The sequence below is a fragment of the Brachyhypopomus gauderio genome, chromosome 1 (genome assembly GCF_052324685.1).
Source record: "Brachyhypopomus gauderio isolate BG-103 chromosome 1, BGAUD_0.2, whole genome shotgun sequence".
Lineage (NCBI taxonomy): Eukaryota > Metazoa > Chordata > Actinopteri > Gymnotiformes > Hypopomidae > Brachyhypopomus > Brachyhypopomus gauderio.
Window position 1 is genome coordinate 10,059,371 of NC_135211.1, and position 26,413 is coordinate 10,085,783.

At 39.6% G+C, this 26,413-nt stretch overlaps 1 protein-coding gene across 2 annotated transcripts; it reads left to right on the top strand.

Annotated features, from left to right (window-relative positions):
• Positions 1–25,488, top strand: LOC143490779 (dual specificity calcium/calmodulin-dependent 3',5'-cyclic nucleotide phosphodiesterase 1B-like). 2 transcript variants are annotated; one of them, XM_076989353.1, is made up of 14 exons: positions 1–84; positions 3,598–3,711; positions 3,863–4,045; positions 4,349–4,415; positions 4,541–4,657; positions 5,140–5,280; positions 8,878–8,978; positions 9,199–9,324; positions 10,632–10,733; positions 11,437–11,557; positions 12,154–12,235; positions 15,028–15,145; positions 20,539–20,675; positions 21,337–25,488. In XM_076989353.1, the coding sequence occupies exons 1-14, from the start codon at positions 56–58 to the stop codon at positions 21,411–21,413; spliced, it is 1,515 nt and encodes a 504-aa protein (XP_076845468.1). In that variant the 5' UTR covers positions 1–55; the 3' UTR covers positions 21,414–25,488. The 2 variants fall into 2 exon arrangements, with proteins under 2 accessions (XP_076845468.1, XP_076845390.1); XM_076989275.1 differs by lacking the exon at positions 1–84 and adding an exon at positions 835–956.
• The last annotated feature ends 925 nt before the right edge of the window (positions 25,489–26,413 follow it).

A 26,413-nucleotide genomic window follows, 5' to 3' on the forward strand; every position in this document is an offset into this window, starting at 1 on the left:
ACGGAATGGAATAACGACACCAACGCATGGAAAAACTCTAAACCTTGATATCAGCATGGACACATGGAAATCCAGCATCATGCTGTAAGATCTTTTTGCTGTCATATCTGTTTGGTTTGTGAATTTGCTTTATGGTACATACTGATGTGAGAAATTGATAAGCTTGAGAATATGTCTGATTTTTAAACCCAAATGGTGGAGATGTATAACCTAGTAAAAATTCTGGAGTGTTCTGGAGCGTTCTGATGTATTCTGACCCAGTAAATGTTTCCACTCCATAGTGCTGTAGCGTCTGTGGTATCACAGCACATGGTATCAGGGGAGCATGAGAGAGGCCAGCCTGTTGGTTGTTTCCCACACTGTACTGCCAGGCTGCTCTGACACACATACATAAATAAGATCTTTTATATATTTTATGTCGGCCTAAATCACAGCTAGTAATGCAGCATTTTGCTTTACCAACAGATTCAGCATGAAGAGTCATGGTATCTTATATCAGTTTTCATGTGTCATTCATGGTGTCATGTGTCATTCAAAGTACAGATGCCTCAGGGAACAGGAAAAAATCTAGAAAAAGGCACAGAACATAAAACAACAAAAACATATCTCTTACTGATTATTCTAGGCTAGCCATAGACATGATCTATTTTTGTTCTATCTAGCAGTTATTATGTGGTGATACTTTTTTGCCTCAAGTCACACAAATCTACAAACTCCTTGAGCCAACTGCAGGTCCACTCCAGTAGGAGGTGGCTTAGGAGACTTAGCTTTTTTTTGCATAGTCATTTTTTTGCCTTTGCCCTTAAGAATCTTTCTTTATTCCTTCTTTCTTTCTTCAACTCTCTTTCCTTACCAGTGCATTTATAGTCATTATACAGGATTTTGTGTTCATTTTTTATCCAAATGGCTGAGCTAGTCAAAGTAAAAAAGAAACACCTCCAAACCCCTCTCACCAGGTAAGAAAAGTGTTAATTTTGACATATGGTTTAGGCAGCAATGCCAAGGGGTTGGGGTTAGGGTTAGACTTAGGCTGAACTTTCATTTAATTATTTTAATAACTTTCACAATAAGGAAACCACCAGGCTGTTTTGCTATGTTAGATTTATAGTATTAAAGATTTTACAGTTATCTTCTGGATAGCTGGTATTAATGTATGCAATGTATAAAATGTGTTGCTTTCATACAAAAGTACATCAAAATTTATTTTTCTGCAGGTGGTAAAAATATTCTAAGGCTAAAATGTGTTTTATATCATGATCAATTCATGTTTTAGTAAGTATACTACAATCCTATAATTTCTAATTCTGTAAATATCCCAGAGTCATTGCCAGCGTTGGTAAATATAAATACTAATTATTAATGCAGTTCTGACTTAAGTTTATACGACACTAAAGTACAAACTGTCACACTAAGAGTAGAGTGCCTTAGTAAAATCAAAAGCCCTTATATGAAACTGCACCAAAAACATACTTGCAGAATGCAGTTACCAAGTAGAGGTGTTTCTAATACAATGACTAGGGAGGGTGTTCTGAATACATATTCAAACTGAATAATATATTTAGAACTTTTAGTTAAACCGTTCAATGCAATACATTTGTGATTATTTGTTGCTACAAATTTCATGGTGAGATGCAAGAGATGTTTGTTCACTGATTTATGGTTATAAATGAAGGGAGAAAACACATGGGTGATAAACATAACTATGTTTATTCATATACATCCACTATAACAAAAACAATGGTTAATCTAGTACTTTGTCTCCTTATTTGTCTCTTTACTTCTTAGGTTGCCCTTAGAGTGGGTGGTCATATCTTTTTTTAGGTTTGTTCCACACTCTGGCATTCTGCCAGTACTAGAGTTTGAGAATGTGCCAGTATTTTTGCTGTTCCTAAGCTTACACTGAGAACTGAGATCATTGTTGTCATTTTTTGAATCTGTAACCCTGTCACACTGGTACTACCTTGGCCATAATCTTCCACATTCTCAATATTTCCTCTTTTCAGTCCTTTGTGTTTCTACTGCCACTGCTGTTTTCTGCATTTTATCTACTACCACAGTGTCTGGGTGGTTTGCCTTTATTTGTTTATCGGTGAAGGTCTCAAGGGATCTTAGCTTTATTGTTCTCAACCAGCCTCTGTGGTTTCTCTCATTCGGACTTGGTGGCGTTCTGCTCATAAGCCCAGCATATGTTCCTGTAAACAATCCCTGCCACGTGTTTCTCAGCATGTGCTGCCCCTGCCAGTATCATGCATCCTGCTGCTAGGTAATCTCAGAGGTTCCTTTGCAGAATCTGCATCTTGGGTTCTGACTGGTGTTATATGCCCTTTCTTCAACTGATATAGTCATCATGGTTTGTTACTGTGCTTTCATAATTACTACCTCTGTGTCCTTCTTTCCTTCTGTCCTGCTGACATATTAACAGATGCACAAATGTCATAAATGACTGTTGGATAGTTTTTAGGGTTAGCATAGGATTAAGGTTAGAGTTAATTTAGGGTCATGGTTAATTTAGCAAGTGTTGAGGATTAGGATCGGGATTAGTTTAGACAATGTTGAGTGTGTCTTGCAGACCTTTAGGGGTGGACAATCAATTTAAAAGCCAGACCAAATGTTTGCGGTGGGGCAGTGGCAGCCTCCTTCCACACACACTGCTTTTAGCTTTTTTCCATTTTGCAGTGTAGTGTTCTTCCTACAATAATCTGACATTCTGAAATGCTGCTGCACAATAGTTTTGACTTGTTTCAAACCCATGCTAGCAAGAATTGTAGTTTTCTAAATGGTGAGACTTTGCTACTTTCTGGCAGAGCACTCTGATGGGGCAGAGTTGATGAGATAAACATGAGTACAGTAATCCCAAATACTGCAGACAGTCCAACCATCATTTCATGTCAGTGATTCATTGTGCAAATGTATGTAAAGGAAAGCAGAAAATAAGAATAATATGCATTAAAGTAATAAGCTCACAAATGTTTGTAATTCAAATGAACCAAATGCCTGTAGTGTTCTTGAAAACAGATGTGCACCCAGTAACATGTAATGGCACAGCCATAAAGAGAGGAGGCAGTCCTTTGTCATGGGAAATCTAACACTAATGATTCTTACTCACTGCCAGCTGTCCTGCAACAGACTATGTTTACACTGATTTATTTCCTAATTGTTTCCTTCACAGTTAATTCAGCATAAAACATTTCAGAAGCTTTATACAACTTCAATGTGTCCATAGAGTTGGTGCAAACTATTGTTTCATGTTCCACTGGTTAAAAATACAATAGAGCTCAAATATATAGCACATTTTAAAGGATTTTAAAATGAGTTATTTAATTTGTACATTATACACCAGTGCAGTTACTAAGCAACAGAGCAACTAAGCTTGGTTTTGTGGTTTTTTGACACTAATTGCGACACTGACACCTAACCCTAACCTGTTGCACATCTCATCATTATTCAGACAATGAAACCCAACCTTAACCATCATCCTTATATGGACCTTTCTTTCCATTACATTTTTTTTTGCAGTTTTAGCTCCCCCCCCCCCCCCCCCCTTTTCTTTCACAGCCTGGTGGTTTCAGTCAACTGCTTTTATATTGCTTTTTCCAGGCTGAAGTGCATGATTTCACACATTGAAGAAAGTAATGTTGATTATGAGCAGCTTAAGAAGAACCTAGAGTACACTGCTTCCTTACTGGAGGCTGTTGTCATTGATGGAACAAGGTAAGGTGTTTTTCGACTGAATTATTACAGTGCATTCCATCATCACAGAACATTGGGCATAGGGTAGCTGAAGTCATGTTGGCTTGTACATTAATGAATGAAAAAAAATGGCCACAAAAAAAAGCACATAAACTCTTACATGCTGTAACAGGCAGACCCTGGATATGGAAGATCACCTCCAGCAGTTTAAAGCAGATCGTGTGCCCTCAGAGGTTCAGGACTGGCTGGCCTCAACATTCATGCAACGAGCAAGCAGACCCATCCGCTACCCAGAAGAGAAGCCAAGGTTCCGCAGCATTGTTCATGCAGTGCAGGCTGGGATATTTGTAGAAAGGTGTGAACAGTGAACATTTTATTTTTAATACTCAAATTGTTATTTTTATCTATGTACATTTCTTAACGCTGCATTTTTTTATTAGTGGGGAATGTTCTAGAATACATTTCCAAATGACTGACATTTGTCCATTTGTCATAAAGATATATAAAGATATATTATATATATATATATATATATATATATATATATATATATATATATATATATATATATATATATATATATATATATATATATATAATCATATTCATTATGCAGCATCTGCTCTTTCCATGTTTTATGGTTCATGTAATACTGCAGGATGTTCCGCAAAGCCTCTTCTCTCTCCATGCCAGACCAGCCACCAGAAGTGCTCAACTGTCTGAGGGTGAGACGTTTACTCTCATAAACTGGTAGTTTATCCCCAAAGAGTTGGCTTATGTAGAATGATCTATGGTTAGGGTGTGTTTTAATGGAATTTACTTTTCCTACCATTACTTTTTGGTTCTCTAGGATGTGGATCGGTGGAATTTTGATGTCTTTGCCTTAGATGCTGGCAGCTCAGGACATGCTCTGAAGACACTCTTTATTGAGCTGATGATCAGATATGAGCTCACCAATCGATTCAAGGTCTGCTACTATGTTCTGTAATTTTATCATATAACATTAAACACCACAGGCAAATTCAGACTACATATCTGTCTTCACATATCTTAGATAGCATTGAGTGCCCTCTATTAGAGCTGGAAGGTTGAAGACACAGTTCTAGTTTTGCTGTGTAGTGAAGCTCTTTGGATTTACAGACATAAAGATGACTATGAGTATGACTCTTAGACAAGTTCCAGATGTACTTAAGGAAGGCAGTCAAGCACTCACTTGCTTGAAATAGGGTTAACAATTTTTGTTTAACACAAAAAATATTTTTTTAAACTACTAATTAATTGTATAGCAAAAGATTGTAATTGTCTGATTTCAGCTCCTGAGCTACAATGCTTGCCCCTAGTACAACTTTCCCCCCACCTCACCCCTTGTTCTCTAATGCTTCAGGAAATTTTATTGCAAATTGTGAATCTGAATCTGAATCAAATATGTAAATTTGTGTTGTTTCATAGGTGCCCATATCGTGCTTGATGTCTTTTCTGTGTGAACTGGAGCAGGGTTACAGCAAACACAACAACCCATACCACTGCCAGACACATGCAGCTGATGTCACACAGACATTGCACTGCCTTCTCCTGCGTACTGGCCTTGTGGTACAGTATTTAGATAACAAATATTTCTAATAATTAAAACAAAAAAGTAAGAAGTAGTAATAGTATTTTTTAACATTATGATGTTTGTAGAATGGAGCATTTTAGTAACAAATCCAGGCAGAAATCTCCAGAACACTCAATCAAAAATAAAAATGTATTTATATAGCGCTTTTTACAACAGTTGTCACAAAGCAGCTTTACAAGTGTCCGAGTCCAAGCCCCCAGTGAGCAAGCCAAGGGCGACATTGGCAAGGAAAAACTCCCTAAGAGCATGAGGAAGAAACCTTGAGAGGAACCAAGACTCAGGGGGGAACCCATCCTCTTCTGGCCGACACCGGTCACCATGTCAACAATTAAAGAGATAGAAAAACAAAGAAAAGATGTGAAGGATAAATAAATTCCATCTTGGTGTTTATTTATATACATGAGTTCTCTATGTAATTCCTATTCAGTCCTAAGTCTTGATGGTTGGTAATGGTAGTCATAGCAGAGGAGAATTCGGGGCGGTGAGAGGGCCCAGTGCAGTGGGTTTATCCTTCATCCACACTGGTTAGTCAGGGCAATGGGTTGATCTTACATCACAGCTGGTTAAGCAGGAGGTGGCTGGCCCAGGATGGATTTCGGGAAAGGCTCATCTCTCCTTGTCTCAGTGTTTCTCGGGTAGGCGGGCAGCCATGTGGAAAAATAAAACAGGGAAAATTAGCTCTGTATGAGGTCATATGTGGGACAGATGAAATTTAAACATTACTGGAGTGTGGCAGCAACTCCGGCATTAAATTAAATTATTACAGCCTAGCTAAAAAGGCAGAACCAGAAGGTAAAACAGACTTGGGAGCATTCCCAAGAGACACTGGCATCCATCCACTGCACAGTCAACAAATTTGAGTGACCACAATGACAGGATGACAGGACCAGCGCCCCAGTTTACCATAAATCCTTTCGCTCGTGAACCCCTGGATCTGTCCCTTTATCTAAGGGGGCACATTAATTATCAAACGCTAAACTAAATAAGTTTTCAACCTAGACTTAAAGATTGAGACTGTGTCAGAGTCCCGGACACATTCTGGAAGGTTAATCCAAAGTTGGGGAGCCTATATAAGAAAAGGCTCATCCCCCCCGCTGTCACCTTATTAATTGTTGGAACTAATAAGAGGCCAGTAGTCTAGTCTAGAGCTAACAAAGGCATGTAGCACTTTTTTTGCATCATGCTGTGATAATGCATTTCATTTTTGCATAGCAGTGAATGTTGACACCATGTTTGTTTATCACTATGCCCAATGCTAGCATATATGATGTAAATACTAGTGGTTCTAAGATGGAGCCTTGCGGGACCCTATATTTCACTTTTGTGCGTTTGGACAGAATATTATTGAGCTCTACAAACTGATAGCAATTAGTTAAGTAAGAATTAAACCATGAAAGGGTTAATACATAGCCTTGATCTGAGGCAAGAAGGAGATCATTTGTTACTTTAACTGTTTCAGTACTGTGGTGGGGCTTAAATCCAGATTGGAACTTTTCAAATATGTGATTCCCATGCAGATATAAACATAATTGCTGGGCTACAGCTTTTTCTATGATCTTGGATATAAATGATATGTTTGAAATGGGTCTATAATTAGATAGTACTGTCGGATCAAGATTTGGCTTCTTGATCAGAGGTTTAATTTACAGGATTTGGGCATGTGACCTATTGTAATGGATGAGTTAACTACTGTTAGAAGAGGTTCAGTCACATCTGGTAATATCTCTTTTAATAATTTTGAGGGAACCCTATCCAAAGTGGTAGGAACTTGGTAGTCAGTAGAATGGTAGACAGGTAGTCAGTAGATTTGTAGACTGGTAACAAATAGATTGGTAGTAGACTGTTGGACTGGTAGTCAGTAGACTGGTAGTCAGTAGGCTGGTAGACATGTAGTCAGTAGATTAGTTGTCTGGTAGAAAGTAGATTGGAAGTCAGTACACTGGTAGACAGGTAGTCAGTAGATTGGTAGTCAGAAGATTGGTGGGCTGGAAGTCACTAGACTAGTAGTCAGTACATTGACCAAACAGAGTGCTGGAGCAATATTGTTATATAGTGATATTTTTGCCTGCATTAATGAAACAAGATCTCTGAGCAAATTCTGAGCAATTATTTTATTCTATAAAATTTCCATTATGGGATATAAGATATGACCAATACCTATTATATTGTCAACCAAAATATAAAGTTGATTTTAAGTGCATCAATTGCATGAGTCTGTTGTTGGAAACATCAAAGTAGGTTCAACAGCAGGATGACTGAAACATTACCATAAATAAATCAAAGCCAAAGCCTTACAGGTACAGTATTAAACTACACTGTTGACCTTAGAAATATGAAGAGCATTCATAGTCACATACAAAACCAGTTTTATAACACTTTCTATGACATAAGCACAGAGTATCTGCGACCATATAGACAAGAATAAAGGGGTTTACCACAACATGCAAACCACCAATAAGCTCCAGTAAAGCACCACCAGTTCTGGTGACAGCAGGCCTAGAAGGCCATGAAAAAGCCTGATCAGTTAGGCAACTGAAGTCTTATGAAATTGTGACTCAAATGTACCACACTGCTGGAATGAAGAATGTGAAGGGGAAGGGAACCTGGTCAACTCATGTGTGAAACATAGTGGTTTAGGCATGGATGGCTACTGGAGTAACTGGCTCATTTCAGTGAAGCGTCTGAAGGCAGTAGCAGGAAGACCTCTGAATCTCTGAACCATTCTTCGCCAGGTGGAGGATGGGTTCCTTTTTGAGTCTTGGTCCTCTCAAGGATTCTTCCTAGTCTGTATATATAGGGTGTTTTTCTTTGCCACTGGTTGTGCCTGGATTACACATTAGGGATTTGGACTCATGTGTTTGGAAAGCTGCTTTATGACAACCCATGTTGTAAAATGCACAACTTAAATACATTTGTCTTTGAAGTAGACTGAAGCATCTGCCCACAACACCCAGATGTCACAAAACTGCACCTTAACCTTTCAGCAAGACAATGACATGAATCATACTGCTGAGGCAACTATGGATCAAAACGTGTCTGGTCAATAATTTAGGGAGAGAAAAGACAGGCTTAGTAAAACTGACAATTTGCACCTTAATCTTAAAATCCTGTTCAAGATACAATGTCCTGAAGTACAGAGTTGATACAAGTAAATGCAGTATCCAATTACTTCCAGATAGCAGTGTATACGCCTTTGTTAAATGTGATAAGCTGGCCAGAATGGTATTCAATATTTATTCAAATCAACCAAGCAACAGCTTTGCCTGCTGTTGAAATTAAATGAACTTTGAATTTGTTTGACTTATTTGTTAAAATAAAACTCAAGTTTTAAAGCACTTTCAAATAAGCCTTAATAATTAACAAGCACATAATATTATCTGCTAACCCTGCTTTCCTATTTTATGAAAGGGATTTTATACAGTTAGTTTGCTGGTTAAATATAGGAATACATTTTTAAATGTTTACAATATTTAATTCTGTGTAGCTTATAATTAAGGCACATGTAAGGGGGAAATGTGCTTTGAGCTTTACATTAAACAACAAAAAACAACAGAGCCTTATTGTCTTTACAGCACTGGCTTACAGAACTGGAAGTCTTAGCATCATTGTTCGCTGCTGCCATTCATGACTATGAACACACAGGAAATACTAACACCTTTCACATTCTTACAAGGTATGTTTTTCAAATCAGAATGACTATACTCAGAGACAACCTGGAAATTCAAAGGGTTTCAAATGTGTGTCAAACTAGGTTATCTGATGTTTTTCTTATTTGAAAAAGTTTTTAAAGCATTACAGTATTGTTTTCTGCATCCTGCAGTTGTGATGGGTATATGTACTGCAAATTAAACCCTGTCTACATGTATTTCATGTTTAACTTATCTTTATGGCAGGTCTGATTTGGCTATAACCTACAATGATCGCTCAGTCCAGGAAAGCCATCACCTGAGTGCTGCATTTCAGCTCTTACAAAATGAACAAATGAATATTTTCACCAATTTCTCACGAGAAGAATGGATGTAAGTAACTGAAAGTTAAGACAAGCATGTAAATGTAAATCAAAGCTTATTATGCAAAGCTTATTGTGGTGTTAATTACAGGTACATTCATTTTATTTACTTTTATATATTTCTGACTGGAAATGACGCAGCCATCTCCCAGATGATATTAAGATGAAGTAGGCCTACAAGAGGCATCATTGTGAAAAAAAATATTTATTAGCTTTTATTTACATTTGAACTAGAAGTGGCATGTCCAAAATTATTTACAACCTTCTCAAAAATCAATAGAAAAGCCTGTATTGGATATTACAACAATCAAATGCTTCCTTTAATTGCTGACCAGCATTTTGCATGTCTCCAATGGTATTTTTGTCCATTCATCATAAGCGATGAACTCCAACTCTTTCAGAATGGAAGGTTTTCTTGCCATCATCCTGATCTTTAGCTCCCTCCACAGATTATCAATTGGATTCAAATCAGGACACTAGCTAGGCCACTGCAAAATGTTAATGTTAATTCTTCACCACTTTTGCTGTGCATTTTGGGTCATTGTCGTGTTGAAATGTCCACTGGTGCAGATTGCCTGATGTTGATGTTGAGAATCTTGATGTATTGCTCTTTTTTCATAGTGCAATTTATTGTGATTAGGTTCCCTGGTCCACTGGCTGAAAAACACCCCCAAATCATTAGGTTCTCACCATAATGTGTGACAGTGGGGATGTTTTTTTAGTGTTCTCCAAATGAAGGATACATCATTCTGGCCAAATAAATAATTTTTTTGTTTCATCTGACCATAAAACAGACATCCTCTTTGTCCAGATAAGCATTTGCAAAGGCCAAACGGGCTTTTGTGTGCCTTTTCTAGAGAAGTGGCGTCCTCCTTGTTCATTCTGATTGACCAGCATGACCTTGGTGGTGATCCTTGGACACTTTTCCACCTCTCTCACTACCTCCTGGCCAGCACATGTGTCACTTTTGGCTTCCGACCACAGTTTATTAAAACAGCTATTCTTAATGAATCAGGGTAATCAGGATGCTTTAGAATAGCTTAGATATTTAAAATGGTATTGAACTTTGGATTTTCCCATAGACAGTGACAGTTTACAAAGGGTATGAATCAGTTTGGACATGCCACTTTTAGTTCAAATGTAAATAAAATAAAATGTAAATGAATGCTGAGATACCACATTTTCCGTATTAGCATCTTCTGGGAGATGGCTGTTATTTCTGGTCAAAAAATTGTTGGTTGAATAAAAATATGCCAGGGGTATGAATAATTTCAGGCAGTACTGTATATATTATTTTTGTTACTTTTTTTTCAAAAGGGAACTACGTTCCCTGGTTATAGAGATGGTGCTGGCAACAGATATGTCATTCCACATTCTTCAACTCAAAGGAATAAAACACAGTTTACAGCAACAAGAACGGTAAAAGCAAATTACTATCTATTTTTGGAGTTTGGAGGGTCCAGAAGTCCAGCGGCAGCATCTTGGAGGCAAAGCAATTGGAACCCTCATGGGTTCCATGGTGTGGCGGCACTGTCATGGGGCTGGGTACATCTGAATCAGCACCTTCATGGGAACACAGAATAGCAGTGCAGGAGGCAGAAATGGGAGTCACTGCCCACGTGGGAGCCAAGACTGTAGTAGAAACTGAATCTGGAACTGGAGACAAAATAGGAACAGCAATGGCAATTGGGATGGGGTTAGGGGCAGGAATGGCCCACAGGTTAGGTCTGTGAGGTGTGGTAGCAGGCTGGGGCCACGGGCAGTGGCAACTCATGAGTCCAAGGACCCAAAAGTTATTTTACCTTATGATATCTCTTAATATCTTGAGGTACCTGATAAAAACCTGATAAAACTTAGCTAGGCTAGCGTTTCCCATCATCTTGGAACTGAACCTTTAACAGCATACAGAAAGCACAATCAACAAATATCTAAAAATGTAGGTTAAAGTCTTTAAAGCAGTAATATTAGAGTCTCAATAATGTAGTAACAGAATAATCAGATATATTGTTTTTGATGTTGTTGAAAAGATGGTTGGTGAAAAGTGATTGTTAATGAGTCGATGAAAATGTTGATTTTGTTTGTGGTTTTTGTTTGTGCCATATGCATGAATGTGAGAGTCCAGAATTGATAAAGCCAAAGCACTGTCATTCCTCCTCCATACTGCTGACATCAGTCATCCCACCAAACCCTGGGCACTGCACTCACGCTGGAGCAAAGCACTTACAGAAGAGCTCTTCAGACAGGTTAAGTACTGTCTATCTAATATAACAAATGGCCTTTAATCATATGTGCCAATATGTTGGGGCAGTCATGGCCTGGTGTTAGGGAACTGGTCTTATGACCGGAGGGTCATGGGTTTGATTCCCAGACCTGAGGCCATGACTGAGGTGCCCTTGAGCAAGGCACCTAACCCCAACTGCTCCCCGGGCGCCGGGCTAGGGTTGCTCACCGCTCTGGGCACGTTTGATCCACAGCCCCCTAGTAATCACTAGTGTGTGTTCTAACTGCACAGATGGGTTAAAAGCGGAGGACAAATTTCGATTGCGGTGTAAAAAATCACAATTGACAAAATATGGCACATTTACATTTTTACATGTAATCTTATTATGAGTTCTATTCTCAGAATGGCTTCATTTACACTTTGAATTAAGATGTGATCTATATTTGGATATTTTTAATACATTGAAAAATACATGTTAATGAAATGTATAAACACATTGTATAAACACATGAATGAATGAAATGAAATGTGCTTGAAAACATTACTTCTTTTTTAATGCTTATGCACACAGCACACTTGGACTAAGGTATCAATTTCTGGTTTATTTGTCTTTTACAGGGAGATAAGGAAGGAGAACTGGGTTTAACCATCTCGCCGCTCTGTGACCGAAAAACCGCACCAATAGCTCAGTCTCAGATTGGTAGGGAAGAGCATTATTAGTTTGTAAATATTTCTATATAACTATGCTTGTCTTAGTTTGTATGTAATTAATTTGTGGGTCATAAATGCACCCAGGTGCTAAAAAATATGTTGACCCAGGTCCGGTTCACTGGGGCAGTAGTTCCTGGTTTCCCTCACCATAGCCATCTCTTCTGGGAGGATACTGAGGCATTCTCAGGGTAGTCGAGAGATCTCTGCAGTCTGTCCCGGGTCTTACCTGGAGTCTCCTCCCAGTGGGCCCAGTACCCTATACTCCTGGAGCACCCCCCAGAGGAATCCCTGAGGGACACGGTCTTCTCCAGAATGCCTTCTCCAGATGCAAAAAAACACATGAGGACTAGAGCAAACTCCCATGCACACTCCAGGACCCTCGCAAGGGTAATGAGCTAATTTAGTGTTCCTCAACCATTATGGAACCTGCATTGTTCTTCTTGTAACTGAGATTTGACTATCGACTGGAGGTGGCTGAGAAGTGTGATCCACTGATAGTTAGAGAACATTCTCCGGTCCCCTTTCTTAAAAAAGAATCATTACCCCCATTTGCCAGTCCAGAGGCAAAGTGTCAGTCAGGACAGTCCCTCAACATCCAAAACTTTCCATGGCCTAACCAAACTCCTCCCACACCTGAGTTTTTGCCTCTGCAACAGATGAAGCTGTGATCCGCTTGGCTCACATGCGAGGCAGGCCTGATAGAAATCTCTTCAACTTGACAGCCTCCCTTACCCAGGGTGTCCTGCATCAGGTTCGGGATGGACACCTTTAAGCTTGAACATGTTGTTTGTTATGGATAGACTGTGACAAGCACAGAAATTCAAAAACAGAACACCACTCGAGTTCAGATCGGAGAGGCCATTCCTCCCAATTACGCCCTTCCTGACAGGAAGCGAGCTGAGGAGCTTTGAATAACCCTACTCCTGCCCTCCACCTTCCAACATGGGCAACTCCAGAAAGAAGTCCAGCCTCTCTCAGAGCCATCCATCCATCATCCGCTTATGCGGGTCCAGGTCACAGGGGCAGTAGCCTAAGCAGAGGCCCAGGTTTCCCTCTCTCCAGCTACCTCTTCTAGCTCCTCTGGGGGATACCAAGCTGTAGGTCCTGGCCCGATGATGCCAACAGGACCACATGATCTGTAAAAAGGAGATGCGTAATCCTTAGTCCACCAAACCGAACACCCTCCACCACTTGGCTATACCAATAAATTCTGTCCATTAAAGTTATGAACAGAATCGGTGACAGAGGGCAGCCTTGACAGTGTCCAACTCCTACCGGGAACCAGTCTGATTTGCTGCCAGCCATGTGAACCAAGCTCTTGCTCCATTTGTACAGGGACTGGATAGCCCATAACAGTGGGCCCAGTAACCTATACTCCCAGAGCACTACCCAGAGGAATCCATGAGGGACACGGTTGAATGCCTTCTCCAAATCCACAAAACAAATGTGGACATGCACTGTCTATGAACCTCACAACGATGAAACACTGGTCCAGTATTTCACGACGGAACCTACATTGTTCCTTTTGTAACCGAGATTCGACTACCAACCAGACTCTCTTCTCCAGTACCCCTGCATCGACCTTAGTGGGAAGGCAGAGGAATGTGATCCCCTGATAGTTGGAGCACACCCTCCAGTCCCCTTTCTTAAAAAGGGGAACCACCACCCCAGTTTGCCGGTCCAGAGGCACTGCCCATCATGTCCATGCGATGTGCAAAGACGTGTCAGCCAGGACAGTCCCACAACATCCAGAACTCAGGGCGGACCTCATCCACCCCGAGAGCCTTGCCAATAAGGAGTTTCACAACTACCCTGGTCATCTTGGCCCGAGTGATGGACAGACTCGTCCGAGTCCTCCAGTTCTGCTACCTCTATGGAAAGCGTGATAGTGGGATTGAGAAGGTCCTCTAAGTATTCCTTCCACTGCCTAATAACATCCCCAGTCAAGGTCTGCACATCTTCAGCCTCATTGTATACAGTGTTGGTCGGAAAATCACTTTACCCTCCTGAGTTGCTTGATGGTTTTCCAGAATCTTCTCAGAGCCAATCAAAAATCACTTTCCATGGCCTCCCCGAACTCTTCCCACACATGAGTTTTTGCCTCTGTCGCGATCTGCTTGGCCCTCCTGTACTTGCCTGCTACCTTCAGAGTCCCACAAGCCAACCAGGCCTTCTTCAGCATGGCAGCCTCCCTTACCCGAGGTATTCACCATTGGGTTTGGGGATTGCTGCCACGACAGACAACCTTACAGCCACAGCTACAGTCTGCCGCATCGACAATCTGCTGTTCTGTGCTCAAACATGGTGTTCGTTATGGATAGACTGTAATGAGCACAGAAGTCCAATAACAGAATACCACTCAGGTTCAGATCGGAGAGGCCATTCTTCCCAATCACACCCTTCCAGGTCCTACTGTCATTGCCCACATAAGCATTGAAGTCCTCCAGCAGAACAATGGAATCCCCAGAAGGGGCACCTACCATGTTATTTATTTATTTATTTATTTATTTATTTATCTTGGCACAAATGAATCTGTGTAGAACGACTTTGACAAGCTTAAAAAAAGAGGAAAAGCTGGAAAAATTGACCAAGAGTTTCAACACTGTTTAAGCAAATAAATATTTACTGCTAAGATAAATACTCAACACAATTACTGTTTACTGAATAATGTTGAATGTGATTTTTTGAGAAATGCAAATGTTTAATCGAGGAAATCCACTGTAGTATAGTAGGGATATTATTCTAATTACTAACATATTACTTATTTTAATGTCTTTGCAGGCTTTATTGATTTCATTGTGGATCCCACATTCTCATTGTTAATGGACATGGCAGAGAAGATTATCATTCCCCTGGTCCAAGACAACCCTGAACCACCTGAACTCGTCAACCGACACAGGTGCTTTAGAATGAAACTATCACCATCTAATTAACCTTGTTTAGTTGTGTATTTATACACTGTGTTTTATCTCTCTTGTTGTTGGTTATTATATGTATGTACGTTCTCATTTGCCTAATCTCTGGTTTGCTACTTAAGCCTGTTCATGTATTAGCTCTATTTTCGTTTAGCTATATTCCCTCAGTGTGTGCATTCCTCATATTCACCTTGCTTGATGTCTTAGTGTCTTCAGTTAGCTGTTTGTAGTCTGCATCTTTGTTTGCTCCTCCTGAACACACAGTTACAGCAATAGTTCAAATACTAGTAGACATTAAGAGTAGACTTTGTTTTCTAGTGTATACTCAGTACTCAGAACCTTTCTTGTTCTTACTTTGTTACAGTGATTTTGAATGTGATTTTGGATTAATATAATTCCCATTTTTACCCAATGTTCTACATGTAATTACTCACAATGAGAAAGTGATTAGGTGCATTAAGGGCCTTGGTCAGGAAAGAGTCCTCAAGCCTATGAACCTATAGAACATGGTGGTGGAAGCTTTGGAATATGGTGGTGAAACATGAAACATGGTAGTGGAACCATTGGAACATGGTGGTGGTAGCATCATGCAGGTGCTTTTCAGTGGCAGAGACAAAAAAACCATTAACAACTGAAGAAAGAATACATTTATACAGGAAATCCTTGAAGAAAACCTCTTCCAGAGCATTCACATTCACAACAGGACAACAGTTTACCTTTCAACCCAACAATGACCTGAAACATGCAACCAAAACAACCCTAGAGCAGAATGTGCTTCAGTGGCCCAGCCAAACCTTAAAGATTAAACGTTAAACCTCTGTGGAGAGACCTGGAGATGTCAGGTTAAAGATGCTCACCATCCAATCTGACAGAGCTTGAGAGGATCTGGTATGGAGAATGGGATATGTTCATCCAGTTGTGAAGAGCTTGCAGATATAATTGCTGCTATCGAGAATGTATCGAATAAAGAGTCTGAATACTTTTTTTTTTTTTTAATGAATGTGCCATATTTTGTCAATTGTGATTTTTACACCCCAATTTGTCCGTGCAGTCAGAACACACACACACACACACACACACACTAATGATTACTAGGGGGCTGTGGATCACACGTGCCCAGAGCGGTGGGCAGCCCTAGCCCGGGGAGCAGTTGGGGTTAAGTGCCTTGCTCAAGGGCACCTCAGTCATGGCCTTAGGTCTGGGAATCGAACCCACGACCCTTCGGTCACAAGACCAGTTCCCTAACCTCCAGGCCATGACTGCCCATGTGAATATTTTGTGAATAGCACCTTTTACAGAGGTTTTTTTTAACTTTTTTACAGAAAGTCTGTAAAAATATTTTCCACTTCATTATATAACATATGCATTTATCCTGGCCAGTAAGTAAGCATTGGTGTAACATGGTGGCTTGTCAGAAACAGGGATTGAACCCTGGCTGTCTTAGACGGTGCAATCGAGGTCAACGGGGTGAGCCACCACAGATGTTTTGGGAAGGTAGAACTCAAGTGCTGAGCTTAAAACACAATTGGGAGGTGAGATGGAAAATAAAGTATTTGTTATGGGACACCAGGATTAGAACCCAGGTCATTGTGTTAGACTGTAGAGGCCGAGTTGAACAGTATAGGGAAGGTTGACTCCAAAGGCAAAGGCAAGAGGGAGAGCAGAAAGAAAAGGCAGAAAATAAATCCTCTGCTCGTTGTTTCCATGGGAAAAAAGGAAAACAGGACAGCAGGAGGAAACTGGCTTTCTCAAAAGCTGAAGAAGGATAAACTCAGAACAAACAAATTTCCCAAACAAAAGACTCAGAAGTGGAAAATGAGAAACCGACAGACTTGTCCTTTGTCTTGTATCTCACAAAATGATTATAAACGAAATAAAACAACTTGAGGGAGGAGAAAACCAGAAAGAGACAACTTGAGGGAGAATGGAAGAATTATAGCAGAGAGAAAGAGAAAAGGAGTTTGAGAGAGTATGCTCTAGGGTTAGAGTTAGGGTGAAATTCAAGCCATTATTCAACACATCCAGCCACCTAAGCATCTTATAAATATTCCCAAATGAGCTTTTTAACTATGGTCAGAACACATGATTATGGAATAGTGTACTTCAAGTCAGTGTTCCACAGGTCATAGTGTACCTAATGCCAGTGTACTGCATGTCATTGTGTATCTAACATCATAGTGTACCTAACGTCTTAGTGTTCCTCATGTCATAGTGTACCTAACATCATAGTGTTCCTCATATCATAGTGTACCTAATGTCAGTGTACTGCATGTCATTATGTACCTAACATCATAGTGTACTGCATGTCATTGTGTACCTAACGTCATAGTGTACCAAACATCAGTGTTCCTCATGCCAGTGTACTGCACGTAATTGTGTACCTAACATCATAGTGTACCTTGTCATAGTGTTACTCATGTCATAGTGTACAAAACGTCATAGTGTTCCTCATGTCATAGTGTACCTAACATCAATAGTGTACTGCATGTCAATGTGTACCTAACATCATAGTGTACCTTATATCATAGTGTTTCTCATGTCATAGTGTATCAAACATCCTAGTGTAGCTTATGTCATAGTGTTCCTCGTGTCATAGTGTTCTTCATGTCATAGTGTACCTAACATCATAGTGTACAACATGTCTTTGTACACTATGATGTTACTAGAAGTGTACTCAATACATGTGGAGGGTGTGCTATGCTCTGTTGTGATTCTTTCCATATCTATAAGAAGCACTGTCTGAGCACTGAGCAGGCTTCATTACAAAGACCTTTGCCTTCCCTAGTTCTTCCTTAAATGCATTACCACTGTAAATATGCTTTCCATGAAAAATTTTCTTTATATATTTGAAGAAGGGCTGTAATGTGTGCAGCACATAGAGTCCTTGAAGATTTCAAGATTTGTGATGGTCAGGCCTTTTCGAGGTGGCAATTCCAGGTTCAGAAAGTAAAAGTCCTCACTAGGCTTCCTGGATTGTGTTGATTCCACTATTTTTACCTGGATTGCACTAAATAGAAAATCTAGCAAGCTTGAGCAAAATCCTGGTGAGGACTTTTACTTTATGAACCTGGAATTGCCACCTCTGGGCCTTTGGTAGATGGGTACAGGTCACAGATGCTTCAGCAAACTAACAGCGCTCCCTGTTATGTACATCTGAGAGATATAAGTATGCAGTGGTATGTTGAACTGCCCATAACTAACCTTAGCTCTAACCCTAACACCAGAGGTGGGGACTCGAGTCAGATGACTTGGACTCGAGTCAGACTCGAGTCATTAATATTAAGACTTTTGACTTGACTTGAAAAAATATTCAGAGACTTAGACTTGACTTGGACTTTTACACTAATAACTTGGGACTTGAATTGGACTTGAACCTGTTTACTTGCAAAGACTTGATTTTTTTTTTACCCCAAATCTAAATTTTAAAACGCATATTAATATTTATAAAGTGCGCCCCATTAATTTTATTTCCGTCCTTCTGACGCAGACCAGTCCTCTGCTTTTCCACACTCTGTACGTGTGTGTGTGCATGAGCTGCAGCACAACCAATCAAATGGGGGGTTGGCGAACGTAAATTTTTACCGGGCGGGGTGTAAAATGGACACAAATTAAGTATTATATCGCGATCGATCGATCGCCAGTGGTTGGTGCCAGAGCGAACTAGTAACTCATTGAATCATAGATGTGGATCAGAGGTAAATAAACTAGATTTTTTTCCGGCGTGAGAAATCGGATGTGTGGCGTGAGAGCGTGTGAAGACGGTCAAATGCGTGTGTCTCACGCTCAATGCGTGAGAGTTGGCAACCCTGGGTTCTGTATCTGAACTCGGGGAAGAGAGCCTCTCTCTGTCACCATCATAATATCCAGTTCTATCTCAGCATGGATTGTGTATTTGAAGACATCTACGTCGAGAAAAAAATATATTGACAAAAGTGGAGCGAGTTTTTAGCTATGGGGACATCATTCATCGTGCACAAATGACATACAGACTTTTGGCCAGCAAATGCAATGCAGAATAGTTTACTGAAATGTCTTAAGTTGCAGATTCCTGTTAATTGTTCAGTTCTTATATTTGTTTGTCTTGTGTCACTCACACATGTTCTCCAAGAAACCAGATAAGAGAAGAGAGGGAAAATGCTGTTATGGTTCTTTTCTGGAAAATTGTAGTTTAAAGTATGAATATTTTTGCAGCTAAGTTTAACAAATTGAACTGTGCAATTTTTTTATACTTCGTGTTTTCAGTTGCACATGTTTTATCAAGATTTGAGGAGAATACAGATTTAAAAAAGAATGCATGTCTATTATTTACATTTAAAATTTAAAATATACCTGCAACATTGGTAAAAAAAAAAAAAAGACTCGAAAGGACTTGAAATTCCTAGTTTCAGACTTGGGACTTGACTTGACTATTGCCTGTCTTGACTCGAGACTTGACTTGACTTGAGTGTCTTTGCTTGAGACTTGACTCGGGACTTGAGGTATAAAGACTTGGACTTACTTGAGACTTGCAAAACACTGACTTGGTCCCACCTCTGCCTAACACTAATCCTAATCCTAGTAAGTGCAGTGGTATTTGGAACAGTCAAGCTTTACAAGTCATGGATAATGTCTTTCCATCTTGTCCTCCTGCCTCCACATGCAAATAGGAATACTAGCACTTTAAATAAAAAAAATTAGCATTTTATTAGCATTTGTGAAGATATTAAGTATATAATAATCTTAGGAAGAAAGATTGAATCTATACTGTTTACTTTCTGGATAGAAAATAAGGTACTGCAAAATTCTAAATGCCACAAGAGGGCGCCCAAACACTCCTTGATAAAGTCTATAACCATAGACTATGAGGTTCTAATACATACTGTAGTGTCCCTATTAGATCAGTTCAAGAAACAAAAAAAATTATTATTTTTGTCATGTTCAAAACATTTAAATCAGTAAGACAGTTATTTATTCTGATTAGTCTCCTTTCACCACAGCATCTTATCAAACGTGCATAAAACAAACACATTATTCTTATTACGGTAAAACAATATATATAGACTGGAGTGATGGTTTTACTGATGAATTAATGTGTTGAAAAGAATGTGATTAATAAACTAAGCTTGCATGACTTAATAGCCTGCATTTACATTAGATGAATTAGTTAAAATTATGTTTTATGATAAAATTTTAATAATGTTGTGGTAACTTTATAATAAAGGAGTCAACTGAGGAAGGAACATGCACAGAGTGAACAGTTAATGTCATTAAATGAATTCATGTCATTATTACAAAGAGAAATATCATAGTGCTGTAGCTCCCCTGCCCAGGGCCAAAGCATTTCCTACACTGGTTCTGTATGGTGAGCTGTGATAACTGTGTTGTCTCCATTCCTCAGTTCCCTCTGGAAGGAGAGCTCCAGGGGGCTACAGTGGAGTCTCGCTCATGTCACCGCGGAGCTTGTTAGCTTTAGGTTGACATGGACACGACACACAGAGGACAACAAGTTCAGATGGAGGGAAATCAAAACAGAACGTACGTAGGTCTGGGCTACACAGTACACACAAATGAGGTAGAGGTAGGTCTGTAGTGCACAGTACACACAAAAGAGGCAGATGTAGGTCTGTACTACACAGTACACACAAAAGAGGCAGAGGTAGGTCTGTACTAAACAGTACACAAAAGAGGCAGAGGTAGGTCTGTATTAAACAGTACACAAAAGAGGCAGAAGTAGGTCTATTGCACAGTACACACAAAAGAAGCAGAGGTAGGTCTGTACTGCATAGTACACACAAAAGAGGTGGGTCTGTACTGCACAGTACTTAACACAAAAGAGGCAGAGGTTGGTCTGTACTGCATAGACTGCACAGGCAGAGGTAGGACAAGCATGAGGACGTCTGGACCTCTGAAACATCAGGACCTGTTCACTCTGTCATCAGCACACCTGAATTAGCTCATCCAACTGTCATGATGGCACTAACCTCTCAATTCATTACATCCCCATTACATTTTTGTATCTAAAACTTTTATTATAGATTGTTTAGTCTTATATAGATACACATGCATAATATTTTAATTTGACATTTGAAATATCAATTCTAAATTTACGTCCACCTCACAACTAAGAAATTTAAAAGGTCTGAAGAAGAAACTGATCAGCAAACTTCTTTCAGATAGTTGTTTTCTTTCCTTCCAGGGACATCTGGTGACAGCTTCAGTGAGGACCCTTCCACCAGTGCAGTAAAACCATTACAGGAATACTCAGATCACTAAAGACAGTCAGGGTACATATGTATATACAAACCACTCTCTTCAAAAGCTATGGCTGACAAAGCATTCAGCATTAAGCATTAAGCAACTCAAGATACAGAAGTGATGCATGATTTCCTTGGTGAGTGATTTATTTAGATTGTTTATTTATGTAACCAAACTATAGAATAGATACTAGAAGAACTAGAATATCTTGAGTCTTCTTAATATGACATGGAAAGGACTGAACTTTCACCACATACAAAATACTCTCCAAATGTTATAAATTGCTATACAGCACAGTGAAGCATAATCTGAATTTTGTATATGGCAAAATAATATCATTGTTACTTTGTATTTATCGTTAAATAATGTTAAATATTTTCTTTCCCCCCTTCTTTTTGCTGATAAAGGGGTGCTCAGTACAGATGTTTCAAATAGTGTTACTTTTAGTAGCTAGCAAATAAAGATAGCAGTTGAACAGCAGTTCAGAAATGACTGTTTACACATGAAGCATAGTATGTTATACTCGTGTTGTGCTGAATTCAGACCACCTGCAAGTTTGCCTTCATGTGATCACATGCTGACATATTCTCCTGACAAAATGAGTGATCATACAGACCCCACTGATATTGATACAGACGACAGTCATATTTAATCTTCATATAGGCTTCGTCACAATTCAATCATACTCATAGCATTGAGAAGTTTTGTTCAGTGGCCGTTTTATTCATGGCTATTTGAGATAACTGGGCTGTATCAGAGCTTCAAGTGCTTGAACTGCCTTCAGGTATATGAGCAGTAGAAAGCATTTAACTGAACCAAGGGTTGCATAGACTCGTCGACTAGCACTTCCACTGGTCGCCACAGTGGGAAGCTGTCGACTAGTTGGAGGAAGAAAAACCAGTGAAGATGCATGTAGAAGGTAAAGAAGGCAGCTCTTTAAAACTGATTTTAAAAATCGGTAGTACGGAAATACTTCAATAAAGACGAATCCAGTTCTACAGTCAACTGCACAATATGTACAGCCACGCTAAAGTTAAATAAAAAAAACATCTGCGATGCATAATCATCTTACAGGAAAACACACCGTGCTAACCGCTAACTCCCATGGTAGCAAGACAGAACATTTTGGGAAAACGCGGGCTAGTGTATACCAAGCGTCCATTCACAGACGAAAGACAAATCACGAATTTGCTTCTTAACCAATTTCTGCTGTTTTTGGTGAGGGGTTCACGTAGATAAAACTATTTAACAGCATCTCCCTGCAGTACAGCGCTCTAAAGGCGAGGATTTCCACAGAGGTTCAAGGACGGGGTGTTTCACTCAACACCGATCTGTGGACTTCATCGTGGAGCACAATTTAGATCTTGTTCAGCTGTTGTTTAAAAATAATATTTGACGTATTTGTTGTCAGTCAGCATTAAACGCAGCTAAAATAAACAAAGAAAATAAATTAGTAGCGATCACCCGATAGGCCTATATGTTTTTGTTTAAGGCTTAAAAATTATTTTAAAAAAAGTTATTAAAAATGTATTTATTTGAGCTGTTTCCTGACTATATACAGAAGCAACATGTTAAAACTAGTATTATATCAATATTAATCAGCAAATAGTTACTGGTAGTTGGTAGTTACTGATGGCTGGAAGACTGGTGAAAAGGGTAATCATAAATCTACCTTCAAGAAAGGTAATCCAGGACAATAAACAGAGGGTATGAGGTGTCTATATCTGCAACAGTGGACTCCTACTGGGACACTAGTGCATTATTATTATGATTGAAATAATTAAGAAGTCACCCAAAAGCTGTTGCTACCAAATGCATTTTTATTTTAAAAGTGCTCACACTTAATAAACTAAAAGTATAAAATGTAAACGTGTATTTTTCTTTAAAGTGAGATTATAACAACAGAACTCTCACGTTACGGTCCCCGACCCCTCCCTGTTGGGCGTGTGTTAACGTTGTCTGCGTCTACTCGTCTGTGTATCTCCGTGGGTGCGGGTGCGTCTTGTGATAATCCTCACCTGTGGCTCGTCTCGTCATCACGTGGGGTTTGTGTGGTTTGTCTACTTAATGTGCGTTCGCGCAGCGTCCTGTGCTCGTTGTTTGAGTCACACATGTTCTATGTAAACGTGTTTTATGTGCGCTGTCTGCGCTTCGGTAAATGTAATAAACGTAACGATTTGGAAAGTGCAAAGGATTCTGTCTCGTCCATCGCCTTGCGCCCAACGTTACAAGAGCATTTTTAACTTTTTTAAACTGTAAAAACACTGGGTAAACTGTCCGTGACATGGACTAACTGTAAATAGTCACTGACACTGGATAAACTGTCCTTCTGTTTTTAGATTGCCGATTTGACGCCATGTTGTTTTACAGTTAGTTAGACCGAGCACGCCTGCGTGAATTCAGTGACGAGGCGGGGGTAAAAGTTCACAAAAAAGTCGATCTTTGGACATACGAATCAATTATCAGATCATCATATGCGAATCGATTCTGAATCGGAAAATCGATTTTTTCAACACAGGCCTATAGGTCAAACAACTAGTAGACTAGTAAAAATACTAGTCATGCAACCCCTAAACTGAACACTATAAAAAACCTGAAAGACCATAAATTCACTGCCTCACTGACTTTCTATTCTATTCTGTCTGTCTCACAGTGGCACTATAGTCATGGCCAAAAGTTTTGAGAAGGACACAAATATTATATTTTCATATGATCTGCTGCTCTGATTTTTATGTATGTTTGTCAGATGTTTTATCACATACAGAAATATAATTGCAACCATATTATGAGTAACAAAAAAAGCTTTTATTGACAGTTAGAATGAGTTAATGCAGCAAGTCAATATTTGCAGTGTTGACCCTTCTTCTTCAGAACCTCTGCAATTCTCCGTGGCATGCTCTCAATCAACTTCTGGACCAAATCCTGAATGATAGCAGCCCATTCTTGCACAATCAATTTGCATTTTGTCAGAATGTGTAGGTTTTTGTTTGTCCACCCGTCTTTTGATGATTGACCACAAGTTCTCAATGGGATTAAGATCTGAGGAGTTTCCAGGCCATGGACCCAAAATCTCTATGTTTTGTTCCCTGAGCCATTTAGTTATCACCTTGCTTTATGGAAAGGTGCTCCATCATGCTGGAAAAGGCATTGCTGATCACCAAACTGCTCTTGGATGGTTGGGAGAAGTTGCTCTCGGAGGACATTCTGGTACCATTCTTTATTCATTGCTGTGTTTTTAGGCAAGACTGTGAGAGAGGCGATTCCCTTGGCTGAAAAGCAACCCCACACACGAATGGTTTCAGGATGCTTTACAGTTGGCATGAGACAAGACTGGTGGTAGGGCTCAACTCGTCTTCTCCGAACAAGCTGTTTTCCAGATGTCCCAAACAATCGGAAAGGGGATTCATCAGAGAAAATGACTTTACCCCAGTCCTCAGCAGTCCACTCCCTGTACCTTTTGCAGAATATCAGTCTGTGCCTGATGTTTTTTCTGGAGAGATGTGGCTTCTCTGGAGAGAAAGAGCTTTTTTGTCAACAATGGAACCTCTCTCCTTGGAGTTCTTGATGATGCGATAGATTGTTGACTGAGGTGCAATTGTTCTAGCTGCGATACTGTTCCCTGTTAGGCCATTTTTGTGCAGTGCAATGATGACTGCACGTGTTTCTTCCATGGTTAACAGAAGAGAAACAATGATGCCAAGCACCAGCCTCCTTTTAAAGTGTCCAGTGGTGTCATTCTTACTTAATCATGACAGATTGATCTCCAGCTCTGTCCTCATCAACACCCACACCTGTGTTAATGGAGCAATCACTGAAACAATGTTAGCTGGTCCTTTTAAGGCAGGGCTGCAATGAAGTTGAAATGTGTTTTGGGGGATAAAGTTCATTTTCTAGGCAAATATTTACTTTGCAATTAATTGCTGTTAAGCTGATCACTCTTTATAATATTCTGGAGTATATGCAAATTGCCATTATAAAAACTGAAGAAGTAGACTTTGTAAAAATTAATATTTGTATCATTCTCAAAACTTTTGGCCATGACTGTACATCAATATTATCCATACGCATGGCTGATTTGATAATGTGGCTGAACTGAACATATCGCCAGTGGGTTAATGAGCTGTTTGAGTAGTTATAATGCTAGTTTGGTTTATTCTTTTGTGGAGGTCAGATAGCCTATATGATGGACACTTTCGTGGACTTCCACCCAATAAAATTGTATTTAACCATTGCAACATTGTTTATTGTTTTGTGTGTTTTCTAAATCTGAAGGATCTCAAGAACTCCCAAGTAATCAAGCCATTTTGGTAATAATTCACGAAAAAAAATGATGCAGACTCCAATACTAATTGAAGAGGGTAGTATGTTTCCAATTTTTATTGCAGGTCAACATGGTGTACATTTGAGACACAGACATCCAATGAATGTCTGAAGAGCGCAGGGCGATTAAAGGGGATTCAAGTTATATGTGTGACAAGCAGGGAGTGGGAAATAAAAGTGGGAAATAAAATGGAAAATTAAGGATACAATGACTAGCAGTCAACTGGTACAAAGATCAGACATATATAGACAAACGATCGTCAGGTGAGGCGGATCATAGGCCCCGCCCACCTGAGGGACGAACACAACGCAACAAGACAACTGCCTCTGTATATGGGGGCGACCAGTAGGGGGCCCGCTGTACAGTGACATATGAACTTTCCAAGGGTGATAAAATGATAATTCCACCTTTTTATTGCAACATTAGAGTGTGACACCATTATGTCCAAATTATGTATTATTTATTATTTGCTTTGATACTATTATATCCAAATGAGAAACTTCTATTAAAATATACTTACCTCTGTCTTATATAAATTACCACATACTAAATAAAGCTTTTGACCTGTGCCGTCTGATGCATGGCTAAGAAATGTTATACCTCACACAAGGACCCACTGGGGCCAGTAAGCTGCATGGGCCAAAACCCCAGTAAGATAGATGCCACCTATGTAACGCGGGGTGTACAGACCGGTTCA